Here is a 16,379-nt window from a genome sequence, read left to right as displayed (position 1 = left end):
TTAATATTTTAAAAATATTAATCCTTTTCCTATAATTTTGTATCTAATAGATGTACATGTACATACACATGAACACATAATGAACAGTAATAATCTTTTTGTTTTCTTCATGTGCATGATCGTGTATTAAAGTGTATACCTATCATGCAATTTTAGTTTGTCATTATTTTGTCATGTTTTCAAACCTTATTTCACATTTTGATTGAAAAAAAAATTGTTTTCCTCCTTTGAACAGATCACAAAGTTGCTCCTCAATATTTAAATGGCATTACTCATTTTAATCAAGTTAGAATACTGCAATTATGGAAATATATCTTTTCATCAACATTGTCCATTTGTTTGTTTGTTTTTTCTTTCCAGAGCAAAGAAGAAATGATCAACGTAAGGTTAAGAGAAGCAGAAGCCAATGCAGAGTTGATTGAACTCAGGCAACGGGTTTCAGGCCTTGATATTCGGGTATGCCAATATGCAAAGCTCAAGTCCACACCATCACAAATTTGATTTGAATGCTTAGAGAAAAAAAAACAAGCATAGAGCTGAATATTTCATATAATAAGAAAGTTATGACATTTCAATATTTTGCTTATTTTTCACAAAACTGTTAAATGCACACCATGGATGATGCAAATGTGGGTGTTGATGATGTTACACACTACATAGTTCTTTTGTATTTGACTATATGACATACAGAATATTACAAATTTTGCTGATTTGACTATAATGATGTATCTTAATTGCATGACAATAGGTCACAACAATGACAGTACCAAGTATTCAAGGAGGAATCAATCTTATTTGATATATAAAGAGGAAAAAAATAACCATATTTCATATTGCCAATGTTAATATAAGATACATAAGAAATATTATGTGGAAGATCTGTTTAAAGAGGAAGAGGAGAAAGATTTTATGGAAAGATAGGTAGATGGGAGTGAAAGTGAAGGTACTGAATCAGATTGAAAGGCGAAAATGAAAGTTGTGTTTGAGGAGAAGAGATTTCTTTATACCTCGGTCACATTTACTGTATGGCAGCCTTACGGCAAGTCGAAAACAGGCCGTTTAAAATTTTTCTTTGTACCAGCTACATATAGTGGGGTTTGAATAAAACGGCTGTTTTCGACTCACTGTATGGCCAACGTAGAGCAAATGAGGCTGAGGTATTATTAGGCCAATGATAAGTTGTCATATTCTGTTCATGCTTCTTTATTTTTTTCTTTTCAGAATCAAGAGCTGATCACCAAGAACTCATTAATACAAGCTGAGAGTAATCACAGGGTTGAAGAACTAAAAGATAGAATCATGGAGTTAAAGAGAGAGGTCAGTGTCTTAACATGATTCAATCTTTTTAACCCTAAGAATACCGATTCAATACCCCTCCACATTTTTTTTCGGGGGGTGATAAATCTTCAACATTAAAACCTTGTGGGACTTTGTTTGATCACTTAAATATCTAGCACAGCTTAAGATAAAATTTGCATAACCCAGGTATGTGGTTCCAATATTAAGCCAAACAGTTTTGGGATTTAGATTAGTTTATCAGAATAAACATTTGATTTTATGCATAAATTAGCATATTTAACCCTTTGAACCCTGAATTATTTGGGGCGGTCGTGACATACACCCTGAATTATTTGCACATATATGTGACTTCTCGACTACATTCATACAATCCCCCATGATTCGAGACCCAACGGCACTTTCCCCCCGGTAGTACCCGGCCCGAGCCGGCTGAAGTTGTTTGGCTTCTCGTAGACCTAGTCTACAATCAGAAATATCATTTTTAGTGTCTGTTTTGGGCTCAAAATCACTGTTTTCACCAAAGTGAGATATACCAATTGCTTCCCCATAGTAAGCACGTGACTCGCCGCATATTACCGCACCTACGACACGAGCAATCACAAAAAAGTGGCATATTTTGGCCATTTTTGAAGCTAAATCCTTCCGAAATCATTGCCGACATTGACTGAAATTATCGACGAAATATTCCTACACGTACTAGAAAGATGACGTCATTTTAGAAGATCACCTGACATTTAGAATCCATGCTTTTGAAGTCACATGGCTGTAGGCCGGTATTCCGGCCTATCGGGTATTTGCGTGTTTTCTGGCAGGCCGGTATTCCGGCCTATCGAGTTCAAAGGGTTAATCAGTTCCTTTATTTTTCTGAGAATTTCACTTTCCAGTTGTGTGGATTATGCGATGGGCTACGTACTCTCATGTCATATTTTGTACCAATCGCAAGGTCAGTGGCCCAAGATAGTGGGGGGGGGGGGGCAGTCTGTTTGGATTCAGGGGTATATATTTATTATGTACATGTAATATAACCAGAACCATGAAACATGTTTGGTAATTATAGAAGATGATCTCCTTATGTTGAAGTTTTCATGTGGGCGTTTCCCAGAGGTCTCTTCATTTCACATCAGTCATTTTCTTTCATCTCTCCTGAACCTTTATGATTTCGTGTTAACCCATTGGTGACTGAGCCCACATATATGCGGGCTTGAGTCTAAGGAAAACACATGTTATAGCAAAATCTTTTCATGTCCGATGGGTTAAACGTGTCATGTCGACCCCCGACTTCTGTTTGATTATTTTGTGACTCGTGTTGCCAAAACGTTTTTCCTCACACCTCCGACAGTTCACCTTCTTGATCTCTGAGTATTCAAACACAAAGCTCCTATTCCCTCATGCTTACAAAACAATAAAATCGTATGTTTTCTTCATCATCATTGTTCCCGCATGTCATTTTGTATTTGTATTTATATTTTGTTGATAAAACGCAATTGTTCATGCTTGGGTTACTAATGTTTAAGAAGCTGTTTGATATCGAATGTGAAAATCACTTTATTGAATATGAACTGACGTGGCTAACATTCCTTAACAGTACTTCTATTTACCATAGGGCTGTCCTTATAATCTTTCATTTGGTAGTATGAGAGAGGCAGTGAGTTAATTTCTGATTAAAACTTCAAAGGCATACATGTATGTTGCACAAAATAGAGAAACCGTATCTTTCCTCCCTGAAGTAGTGATCTTTTTTTTTGCTTAAACATCTTAAAAATACAAATCTTTCAAATATTCATTGAAAAATTACAATAGTGCAGATCTGACATTTTCACCACCTTGAATTGACTATTACTCCACTGGATTGGAGCCAGGTTGCGGGTGTACGTTAATGATGGTATCACACACATACCGGTACTAAAAATTAGTTAATATGCTAAAAAAAATCTGTTACAGGAATGTAATATGTATGTTAATATCCAGTTTATCATTGCCCACCCCCCCCTCAAAAAAAGTGGAAAATTGATTATTTTATTCACACTTTCTCATGCAAGGGATTGTATTGTAATCGCTTGAGCCTTCTACCCAGGGAGGTCTTATCGAGGAACTGTTCACAAAATTATTATTTAGTAATGATTATTCAATATAATTATTTAATATTTTTTCATACTCTGGAATGAAAAAAATAAAGGGAAAATTCATCATGAAGGACTTTCAGAAGTTGACACATTTTCAATATGATGTTATTGATATACCACCCTGGTGAATTACTTTGAAAGTCGTCAGTTCTCTCTTGGAAACTTGGTAGCTTGCCAATTCTTTGTTGTTTTCTGGAGTTACATGAGTTTGGTATAAGGAGGTCATTTATCACCCCATGCTTGCGACCTCTTAACTACTCCCATGGGAGTGTTAATTTGATTCCAAGTAAAGCATCATGGGAGTTAAACACAAAACACAATGCATTCAAGAACAATGGATGGATCTAAAAAAATAATCTAATTTAAAGCCCACCTAAAATATTGGGTAAGAAGCAAGTAATGAGAATTACATGATCATCACCTTACATGGCAATCTTGTAATAGAAATGAGGCCATTGGTCCTTTTTTCAACGGTCAATTCTTTGAAGAAAAAATAAATATTTTAGATACCCAGCACCCTTTTTCTGATATTTTCATTTCTGTTTAGAAAGGGCAAGTTGAGCCATTTCAATCTTGCAATAGAAATGAGGCCATTGGTTCTTTTTTCAACTGTCAATTCTTTGAAAAAAATGGAATATTTTTAGGTACCCAGTGCCCTTATTCTGATATTTTCATTTCTATTTGGAAAAGGCAAGTTGAGCCATTACCTTACAAATTTATATCTTTGATATTTGAAAGCTGCAGAGATTGCATCCTGAAAATTTTAGCCCATTCTGTGCATGGGAAGGGGCTTTATATATATATATACATGTATATATAAAAAAAGAAAAGAATATATAACATGCACAGAGCGAGTTTGCTCATTCGGTAAAGCGTCTGCCTGTGGAACCTAAGATCCTGGGTTCGAGTCCATCCCAGGTGGATGACAGAAGTCAGTGTGTAGTGTGTACACGTCTCTCTTCTGTTCCATAGATGCAGGCTATGTTACAGTGGAAAACACCCTTTGAAAGGATGATAAATGGAGGCACTGTGCAGAGGAGAGTCACCAACTTTGCACGTTGAGAACCCACTGCACTATTCGTGTAAGAGTGGGGGGAAACCCTGGTGTAGTGGTCCACCTGCACTCCCCCAATCAGTTATATCGGGAGGAGAGACCTGCGGGTCACAATGATTCAGTTCAGTTTTCACCTCCGGGAGGGGGGGGGGAGGTGTTTACCAAAACTTAAATATGCTTTAACACCTGCCATGCGAGTGTTATTTTTATTCTTAGTAAAGCATCGTAGGTTGCCACCATGAACAATGGATGGATCCCTGGAAAAATATGATTTGAATTAAAGGGATTCAGAAAATAACCCATCGGTTGACTTCATGAAGTAATAAAGCATCTGCTTTGTTAAATGTTGATGTGGATAATTATCCAGTCATACCAATCTTTTGATGTCTTAAACATTTGACAAATGGCATTTTAGTTTCCCTGAAATCCCAAGGGACTGCTTTCACACGTTATCTCAAATTGTGTTGATTATAATCAGTGCTTTCACTGCATGCTCTCAGACTTAAAAGAAAATCCAAATTTGATTCTCAAAAAAATATATAAGTATAGCTTTAAAAATTGAAAGAAATATAAGGAGAAATTGTAAAATGAATATTGAATACTAATCAAATGATCACAATTTATGTATGCATGTATCAGTTAATCTGCCTAAGTCAAATCTCATGTGACCACAGTATTCTGTTAATCATGGGCAAAACTTGATTTAAAAGATGTAAATAACACATAGCTTTGACTTCTAGAATTATTTCAATAATGGAAAGTCAGCTTATGGAGATAGAGTGTAGTTAATGTCCATTTAGAAAGTACAGTTCTTGAGGCTTCATATCATACTATTACACTGCCTTTAAAGTTTGGAGAGAACCCTCGGTTTCTCTGAAAATCACGTCATCCTGAGAAGGAGCCCTTAAACCAATTTGTGGCCTCAAACACGTTTTGCTCAAAATATTTGTATTTACCTTCCGATGAGTTTGTGGGCTAATGATTTGTTTAGGTGGTGGGGTCACGCTGGTTAAAGAGTGCAAAGATCACCTCACTCTTATTTCTCCCATGCTGTGACTCTACTAAAGGGGTGTGGGGTGAGATGGTGGGGATTTCAAGTGCATTGTTTACGTCCCAACGTAACAGGGTCACTAACTCCATTTCTCAAGGTTAGTTGTGAGAAAGGAGATGAGGTCATAGGATTGTTGATTGTTTTTCAGTTATGATTAATTGTTTTCATCAGAAAAATATGTTAGATCATTTCTGTAAGAAAAATAACGGGTGCAGTCCTTCACGTTGTACATGCAGTGATGAGAAGGTACAATCCTTCTCTTTAAGAGTATTGAGTGGCTCAGTGGTTGGGTAACTGGTAGGTTTGAGGGTCGATGCTACATGAAGTTTGATGAATTGTCACTTGGTCATATCCTATATCATCACTGTCTTATTATTGGTGATAGACAGAATGGTCAAAATGAAATTTGACCATTAAGTAAATGAAATTACAGTAAGTCCAAGTGGCTATGAATTAACCCTTACATGATGTAGCTTTTAACCTGGAGGTTGAAAAGTTCTATTAAAAAATCTCACCATGGTCATCATTTTGGTCGTCATTATCATGGTAATCATTATTATAATCATCATAACCATCTTCACCATGATCACCATCATCATCACCATCATCATCACCATAATCACCATCACAATCATCATAACCATCATCATCACATTGTCATCATCACCATCATCATCATTATCATCTTGATCATCATCAACATCATCATCACCATCATCATTAGCATTATCATCGCCTTGATCATCATTATCATCATCATTACCATCACCACCATCATGACCATAATCATCTTCTTTATCTTTATCTCTTTTATCTTTATCATCTTCATCACCATCTTCATAATGATATGTATTTATAGAATGTAAAAAATGTAAATATGAATACCAAGTTATTTTTGAAAAATTAAACAACCTTTCCCCATAATTTTCACACAATATCACTCAGTTTGATAAGGGGATGAACAAATTCATGCAATCTATGTCATATGAACAAAAAAGTGTAATAACATTTTAAAAACATAAGCACGCATATTTTGTATTGTTAAAATAAAAATATTTCATTTTTTCAATGGAAAATAAATGAACTGAAAGTTTAAAAGAATATTGCATTGGGTTTCCCAAGTTGGCACCGCTGCCCAGGGCAGCTGTACTTTTAGCTTATTCTTGGAAGTGTTATGAATGTGTGGTTATGATCATTATTGTTCAGGTAAAAGTTTAAAACCTTGCAGTGCTTCCAGAGGAAGAGGAATTGTTTAATTGATAACGGAATATCACTTTTGATTGATTTAAAGTAAAAATCCAGGGTATAGTCTGGTCAGTTAGCGAAATTATGTGGACACGGTGGACAAAAGCGTGATTTTTTCTCCAGACCTTTGTTTATGTATAAGAATTAAGAATGGGGTATGCTCCAAAAAATCTGGCTGCAGGAACAGTGAAAAAATGGGTGAAAATGTCAGAATTTATGAGTTCAGATTTGTCTGATATATAGACTAGCACTAGTGCAAAACTCAATAGCAGTGCATTATTTTGCATTGGATTAGTTCTTGAATTCAGACCCTTTTTTGAACAGATCTTCTGTTTGTCCTCGCACCTCAAACCAAATATCTGAATGAAGATGCTAACCAAGCAGAAGGGTGACGGTGGAGGGGGTTGAATGTTGGTGTGTATGTACATATTTTGGTCTTGGGGGAAAGGTGTGCAAGACACATTTTTTGCATGCGTTGGAAATTGTGTTGCCATGGTAACAGTGTATTATTGCAAAAAATAAGGTAAAAATCTTGCAGTTAGAACCACTTCATCTGTTTTTAACCGATTCTCATGAAATTTGGCACACACATTGGTCTTGAGGTGAAGATGTCTAAGACACACTTTTGTGTGTCTTTCAGAAATCTTGTTGCCATGGTAACAACATATTATATGGTGAAAATTGGGAAAAAACTTAACAATTCAAACTGCTTCATCAGTTTTCAATCAATTCTCATGAAATTTGGCACACACATTGGTATTGAAGTAAAGATGTACAAGGCACTTTTTGTGTGTGTTTCAGAAACTGTGTTGTCATGGTAAAAAAATATCATATGGCAAATTTAGGTAAAAAACTTGCAATTTTAACTACTTCATCAGTTTTGAACCGATTCTTGTGAAATTTGGTTCACACATTGGCCTTAGGGTAAAGATGTGCAAGAACCTTTTTTTCTTTTGCATTTGTCAGAGAGTGCATTACCAGGGTAGCCACATATGATAGCCAGAAATGTAGGAAAACTTATTGTGAATCAAACTTCTCCCCCTGTTTTTAGCCAGTGCTCATAAAAATTGGAAGAAATATTCATCTTAGGGTAAAGATTCATATTAAATTCTAAATGTCTTCTCTGCATTAAAATGTGGGGGGGGGGGGCTTCATTAATATTTCTGGGTTTGGGGGGAAGGGGCAGGATTAGTCCTTTAAATCTGACATCAAAGAAGGTTAAAGGCAGTGGCCATTAGAAACATAAAAATGATAAACACTCTTAAAAAACGCATCCCCTTAAGGGCATATAGGCTGGAGGTACACTGGGTGAATATGAAACCTTCCGCTGAAGCAGAGGAGTTCCAACACTGGCAAGCAAAACAAAATGTGTACCCCTTCTACTTTCAACAGCTGATTTTCCAAACCTTAGTTCCACCTCCCCAAGATGTGCACCCCTTCCCATACCACTTTTAGTTCTACTTCCCCATGCTCAAACCAGTCTACACCTTTGTCCATCAGGGGTCAATGCATTTTTAAAGCTAGACATTACTCTTTTTTTGGGGGGTGGGTCTTTAGAAAATGACCTCATAAAAATTAGAGTTAAAGGATTATGACTAGGAACTTAACCCCCCCCCCCGAAAAAAATAGGGGGCTGATATACTTTTTAGTAGAAAATGCCCCCCCCCCCCTTCAAAGGTAAGAAGAGTCCTTTGCACTTCAGACCATTCATTTGAAGTTCAATGCATTCTGATTTGATAAAAAAAAATTGTTTACAGTACCCAATTAACCATTGTTTATTTATATTCTCCTACTCAGTCTTTTATTCATATTCATATTCCGTTCCTACTCTTTCTTTTTAACTTTCACATCACTCTTGATTTTGAGCTTCACCATGCCATCTCCTTCTGTTTCCTGTCTCTAAGTATATTTTTTCTGACATATTTTAAAGTGTACCTTTAATCATGCAACTAATTATAGAAATATAAATATATACAAAAATCTCTGCACTTGTTTTAGAAATTCACTTGCAAATCCATGACTCGGTAACATACCATATCAAAAATATACCTATGTGCACAATAGATTTTAGCCTTATATTTTCTTTCATTTATTTTTTTCAGTATATTTCTGTGACAGCCCCTGCTTCATGCTTCAAATAAAACATTAATTAATTGGAGGCTTTAAATATTTGAGGCTATGCTGAAGTGTAAAGGATTCCCTCCCCCTCTTTTTTTTTTTTTGGGGGGGGGTTAAGTTCTTAGTCGTTATAATTTCATTTTAATCTTTATGTGGCAATTTTCTAAAGCCCCCCCCCCCCCAATAAAAAATGTAAGGGGTGTTTTTTAAGAGTGTTTAAGTTCCTCATGGTCATGGCCTTTAACCTTCTATATTTTTATGTTGTCAGTTTTTAAGGACCTTCTCCGCCCCCCCCCCCCAAAAAAGCCTATAAATATTATTGAAGGTGATTAATACCCTGCGCTATTATATGACGTTTTAAAGGGGAATCAAACCAAAATAACACTTGTTTTTAGAGGAAAATGAAAAATCAGACAAGTTTATAGGTCAAAGTTTGAACAATATCGGACAAACCATAACAAAGTTGTGAACATATTAAAGTTATAAACATTGGTAATCACTATACCCATGAAGACTTCAAATTGACCGCATATGTGATGTCATAGTGATGTAAGAAGGCAAGGACCACTCTTCCATGTACTGGAATAATTAATTAGCTAAAATTTCTTTTTTTCAAAAGTTTTACTTCAAATTATATCTTTCTTTCATGAGGACATAAAACATACTACCGGGTTTATATTACGGCCCCAATGGAATAGGGATTTAGGAGAAAACCAAAAATCCTGATAACTACTACTCTTATGGGAAAGTTGTCCTTGTGGCTTCACCCCTTGTCATAATTTACTTACCCAGTTGCCAATTTGAATTCTACATACTAGTAGCCTTAGGGATCTTAATTTTAAAGCAGCCATAACTTTATTTTGCTTGTCCGATTTCTTTAAAACTTTCACCATTCTTATTTTTCTCCTTTTCCATGCACACAACATTATGACCAAGGCTTGATTCCCTTTTAATACTGAATATGTAGTTCAAATTGCAAGGTTTTTAGCTAAATTTTGCCATATAATATGTTGTTACCATGACAACACAGTTTCTGAAACACACACAAAAAATGCTTTGTACATCTTTACTTCAATACCAATGTGTGTGCCAAATTTCATGAGAATTGATTGAAAACTGATGAAGCAGTTTGAATTGTAAGTTTTTTCCCAATTTTCACCATATAATATGTTGTTACCATGGCAACAAGATTTCTGAAAGACACACAAAAGTGTGTCTTAGACATCTTCACCTCAAGACCAATGTGTGTGCCAAATTTCATGAGAATCGGTTAAAAACAGAGGAAGTGGTTCTAGCTGCAAGATTTTTACCTTATTTTTGCAATAATACACTGTTACCATGGCAACACAATTTCCAACACATGCAAAAAATGTGTCTTGCACACCTTTCCCCCAAGACCAAAACATGTACGTACACACCAACATTCAACCCCCTCCACCGTCACCCTTCGGCTTGGTTAGCATCTTCATTCAGATATTTGGTTTGAGGTGCGAGGACAAACAGAAGATCTGTTCAAAAAAGGGTCTGAATTCAAGAACTAATCCAATGCAAAATAATGCACTGCTATTGAGTTTTGCACTAGCACTAGTCTATATATCAGACAAATCTGAACTCATAAATTCTGACATTTTCACCCATTTTTTCACTGTTCCTGCAGCCAGATTTTTTGGAGCATACCCCATTCTTAATTCTTATACATAAACAAAGGTCTGGAGAAAAAATCATGCTTTTGTCCACCGTGTCCACAAGTAGGGCATTTTTGACGCTAACAGACCAGACTAGTATTCCCTTTTGACATGTTACCATAGCTGATATTATCTAGACAAACTGCGTATATAGCCTATTGAACTGGAAAGTATACAAAATGGTAGATGGCTTAGATAGCAGTAAAATTATTATTAGTAGACAAATTGGTTGTACATGTAGGCAAACTACAATCAGACCATTCAGGATAAGACCACATGGAATGTTGACCATGTAGGTGTTGACCAAGTGGGTGTTGACCAAGTGGGTGTAGACCAAGTGGCCACTTTCTCCCTGGAGTAAGTATCATTGCCTTAACTCCACTGTACATTTTATTCCTGAATGCCAGGGTGGAGGGAAAACCCCAAATGTGGTTTCCGACATGTCTTATTGTTTGTGGAGAAAAACAAGGTAATCATGTTAACCATGTTTGGTCACATATGCCACCTTTACACTATAACCCATCGTATGATATTAACAGTCAAAACATCACAGTAGGAAATATGTTAGGTCATGTGATCATTAAGAACCGCTGCTAGGTTTTAGGTGGTGCATGTTATTCACATTTATTCCTGTTTTTAAAGAAAACAAAGCAACTCAATCAAGGGCAGTGCAAGATTATTTTGATATCAATTTTTTTTTTCGATTTAATTTCAGCCTGGGGTTAATGTACATGACCTATGCACCCAAACTTCTTTACTATTCTTTCTCCTTTTCATGTTCTTTCCTCTTTCTCCCTTTTTTCCTTATTCCTGCTTATCCTCTATTTAGTTTTTCCCCACGTAGAAATCATGAATGGGGGAAAATAGTAACCTCCACCCCTTAAACTCAAGGCCAACTTTCTTGTATAGATAACAGTATTGGAAAGAAAGATTAGACAAGATACGAGATATGTTTATTTTGTCTCCGCAACATGATCACAAAGATTGTGAAAAATTGTTTTCCACTGGTTTAACAGCAAGACGTGAATAAAAAAAAGAAACCAACAAATGAATTACATACAGTATAAGAAATCAGGTAGACATACAGATAGTAATTGTACATTTACAAAAGTTGTCTGTATATACACCCTGTTTACACGTGCATAGGCTTTTGGTTCTGAACCAAAAGCCGATGCAAAATCAGCTTTTGGTTTATCTTGCACCGCATTTACAGTTGTACATGCTGTCACAACTCGCGTTGCAAAAAATTGAAATGATCCGGGCACCAACAATATACTTCAATATAAAGACAACGCTGGATCCGTGCGCTTACAAGTATGTCATAATGGTAAAGTAAATGAAATGCGCGCCAATTGCCAATGCAGAATCAGCTTTCTGTGCATCGGCTCACAGTCCTGAACCTACTACTTTGGTGGTGCAAAATTGCTGATTCTGCACCGAGACCCGATGCAAGTTAATCGCATTTACACGCAACAAAAAAGCCGATTCTGCATCGGCTCGTGGTTCTAAACTGCGAGCCGATGCAGCGTGTAAACACGGTAATAGTTGTACTGGATACATTCAAGATTCCCCCTAAGTTCTTTATGATACAAAAGTGAGCTACTTTCTAAATATAGTAGAAAAATATGAACACATTTATTATTTTCTTGATGACTTTAAGAAATGATGAGTTTTATAAACTTAATGGCATAAATGGGGAACTCTGCAATGTACATGCCTGACTGTACAGGGTGTGTTGGTTGCTTGGCATGACGAAAAACTTCCATTTGAGATCACTATACCCCGGTTTCCCTTCTCATCAATTCTCTTCTCCAAGTCCGACAAACCCTAACATGCCCCAAGCAAGCAATTTAAGTATCAAAACACCTGTTTCTTGACGTCGGTCCGAAGATAACACAAGAGCCCGGCATATACAGTCACAGCAGGGGGCCACACACGATGGGATGCATGCGCAGCACTGAGCTCGGTTTCTGCAAAACATGCCGTCATTTTTATTCGCTTACTTTCCTTATTTCGAGGTCGATTTTCTTCGTTCGAAATTGAAAATGGACTAACATTAGATTACTGAATACAATATGCCTTTGAAAACGTGATTAAATATCGAATACAATAATTTCATTCCGAAGGTCCTACTACAGGCAGAGAAGTCTTACGTAATAGCACAGCTGTTGTTTATCTTTTGGTCCTTCGCTCAACGCTCATATACTGGCCTGTGGAGGTGAAATTGAGACAGCAGGGATTACCCCTGGATTACCTGGCCAAGCGCGGGTGATAAGGGCTTGGAAATGATATTTGGGAGATCCAAATGAAAAATGGGGTATAACACCGCAGTTTGCAATCTGAACTGCGGTCTTTATCCAAAGGGGGGTTTCACGTAATGGTTTAATGTCAAGCAAAATAATTTTCATGTTGTCACCAAACTTAATTACTGTTGTAGCGTCAATAATAGTAGAACTACATGTATTGGGTGCTTGAAATGTTTCCCAGATGGCATTATCATCAAAAGCAAACCGCTGAAATCTTTTTAAGCAACTAATCTTAATCAATATTCCTTGTCTAATACCGTCCTCACATTGCTACAATCCCGGGACTGTTGCCTTCAGTATGAATTCTCTGACCCACAATAAACTATCCTGAGATTACCTTGCTTTAACTCCGCAACAAACTATTACTAGGCTAGCCATAGTGATAGCAGCAGGACAGCCCAGCAACTCTTGCGATGTTCCTTCAGTGCGACGGCACACCGCTAGTGGTTTATCCTGGTGTTGTAGCGGTGTTCCTTCAGTGCGACGGCACACCGCTAGTGGTTTATCCTGGTGTTGTAGCGGTGTTCTTTTAGTGCGACGGCACACCGCTAGTGGTTTATCCTGGTGTTGTAGCGGTGTTCTTTCAGTGCGACGGCACACCGCTAGTGGTTTATCCTGGTGTTGTAGCGATGTTCCTTCAGTGCGACGGCACACCGCTAGTGGTTTATCCTGGTGTTGTAGCGGTGTTCTTTTAGTGTGAAGGCACACCGCTAGTGGTTTATCCTGGTGTTGTAGCGGTGTTCTTTTAGTGTGAAGGCACACCGCTACAACACCAGGATAAACCACTTGTGATATGTTTACTATAAAGTGAGTGCGTTGTGGTCTAGTGGTTATGATTCTCGTCTTTCAATCTGAAGGACGTGGGTTTGATTCCACGCCCTAAAACATTTCCAGTGTATCAGAACTCGAGTCACTCACATGGTCACAAGCCTACACGTGTTTTGTTTACGGAGGTCATAAAAATCACCTGCCGCAGTGTGAATGGATAAATGAAATTTATCTTAGGACTGTGCCGGGATAACTTTTCTTTTGTGAAAGCCTTTATATCGGGTTTTAGCGATGTCGCTGTCCTGCGACAGCACCAGGAGGAATTTGAAACCAGCATGAAGATGGTATTAGTATAAACTGGAGAAATAACCATCTTTTCAATTATTGTATTGTCTTACCTGTTCAATATCTATCTCGTTATACGTACGTGTACATTGTATACCTACCCATCTATCTTCCTTTTAATAATTTGTCATTACATGAATGTCTATCTCTCTTTTGTTTTCCATACATGTCTCCATGTATCTAATATCTATCAATGCATACTGTTTTAATGTAGAGGTGATGTGGCTGAGTGGATTAGTCTATCAAGCAAGAACCACAAGGTCCATGGTTCGAATCCCACCGCAGCACTCTCATCTTTTAGAGATGTGTTATCTATATATGCCATTGTTTTCACCCAGGTGTTGTAAACGGATACCTGGTAGGAAGAAATACCTGAAATGCTTGAGCGCCTAGGCAGCCCAGGTAAAGCCGGGCTTATGATACCATAATTGTGTTAAGCAGGGCCCACTGGGAGAGCAATTTTCGGACATGGAAGAGGCTACCCTGGGTGAATGTGAGGTTTTTATTATTATTTTGATGTGCTCTGTATTATTTCTTTTCCGTTACCCCAGGTGGCTGTCTTCAAGAAGCGAGAGAGGCTGCGATCAGGAGAGAAGGCTGCCGACATCGAATGCGAGATCGAGGAAGATCCCGAGCTTCTACAACGCGAGCAAAGAGTCCTAGAGGACGAAGCCAACCAAGAGGAGGTGATGGGCATCGATATCTCCATCATTGAATCCGACAACGATGAGGACATCATCGCTGAGATCTCCGACGAGGAGGTCTTGCCGAAGGACGAACCACCTCACTCTCCTCTAGAAAGGAAAGAAAGCACTGTATGATGATTGCTGATCTAAGCGGTGCTTCGGCCGTTCCCACCACATTCTAGAAGTTCAATGATGAGAGTTATACCCTGGTGATCGAAGGAGTCGGAAAGTTCTTGCCATGATATTGTTTATATGATAAACTGCAGAGTGGGACGAGGTTTAGGATGTGATGTGGAACTGCTGAAAGACATCTTAAGGATTTGTAGATCAGATTTTCATGGAATCCTCTTGAATGAAATTGCTTTTGTGATTGCGGGCCAAGGTAAAGACAAGGACTACTGAAGGATATCGGAGGACATAAGAATGTGATTCCCGTAAATATGCATTCTGTCACAGATAGGATTTTAAAAGATTTATTTGACAGGAACATCATGCATGCAATAGAGCCGAGAACATGGGTTTAGACTGATTCTTCAATATGGAAACCTTGCTCGATATTGACATAACATTAATGGAGACAAGTTCTTGTGGTTAGTGCACCCTCTAGTGTCTCAAAATGGACAGTATTTATTTGCATTTCAGATCGTTCTTGGAAGAAGGTAGAAGACAGGAAACATTCATAACCAGGTAAAAGGAGGAAAAGTATGCTCAAATCAAATTCTGTTGTGCAAAATCCTGTTACATAAATTATGAAACAAGTTTTTATTCATGATATTATCACCTGTTCATAACTGAAAGAGGTAGAGTTGTAAGGATGCAATAGAGTTTCCTTTTAGCTCTCAACTTAGTACGAAACCTAAAAGGTTCGTGTTTTTTTAATGAAAATATGGAAGTTTTTAATTGACTTCATTGTTTGTGTTTTGTCTGTATCTGAGGATTTACATTCAACTACAAAAATATATTTTGTTTTATTTGTTTAAATCAGTTTTTAAAGGTTCTGTGTCAAATTTTACTTATAAGGCATTGTTGCATGTGTGATGTCACAATTGGTTGACTGGTTTAAAGATATAATAGTTTTTTTTTGTAGATTTAATAATACACTAGAATAAAAATAAAGATGATTCGATAGTTGGACTTAATCTATTACAAGACAAAATGAATATTTGATTATCAAGTTAGATATATCAGGCCCCGGTCTTACAAAGGACTGTGATTGATCCAATGTCAACATCTATTATGCATGTTCGTTCAAAATATTTTCTAACTATGATGGCTATTCAATCATTCATTGTTTCCTTAAAAATTCACTGTACTTCTCTTTGTTTATGAAAGACATTGTGCAAATTTCCTGTAGAAAAAAATCATGACATTGATGGAACTCCATTATGACTTATTGGATCAATGGTGACTCTTTGTAAGACGGGGCCCTGATATAGATAAGAGTAAGAGATTGATACTGTGTATCATTTATTAAGATTTAACATCAAAGCCAAATCAAGCCCTATAAAACAAAGACTATGCATTATCAAAATTCCATCAAAGTTTATAATATGTCCATCAAGCACCGTAGATACTGACTGAGATGCTCATGTGTACTATAGTAAAGGTGCTTGCAGAAAGCACCTGAATAATTGGTGAGGTTCTTGCTATTACCTAATTCATTGCACAAGAAAACTGGGGATGTTTCACAAAGATTTCA

At 37.1% G+C, this 16,379-nt stretch overlaps 1 protein-coding gene across 2 annotated transcripts in view; it reads left to right on the top strand.

Annotated features, from left to right (window-relative positions):
* LOC121428471 (EVI5-like protein) overlaps positions 1–15,133 on the top strand; it is a 91,743-nt gene extending 76,610 nt beyond the window's left edge. For both annotated transcript variants that reach the window (XM_041625099.1, XM_041625098.1), the window contains exons 17-19: positions 361–456; positions 1,222–1,317; positions 14,546–15,133. In XM_041625099.1, coding sequence (XP_041481033.1) covers positions 361–456; positions 1,222–1,317; positions 14,546–14,815 — 462 coding nt within the window. In that variant the 3' untranslated portion in view covers positions 14,816–15,133. The remainder of the gene's footprint in view (positions 1–360; positions 457–1,221; positions 1,318–14,545) is intronic.
* Positions 15,134–16,379: the final 1,246 nt, after the last annotated feature.

Source organism: Lytechinus variegatus, chromosome 15, assembly GCF_018143015.1.
Source record: "Lytechinus variegatus isolate NC3 chromosome 15, Lvar_3.0, whole genome shotgun sequence".
NCBI classification, from domain to species: domain Eukaryota; kingdom Metazoa; phylum Echinodermata; class Echinoidea; order Temnopleuroida; family Toxopneustidae; genus Lytechinus; species Lytechinus variegatus.
This window is presented reverse-complemented; position numbering and strand designations above follow the sequence as displayed.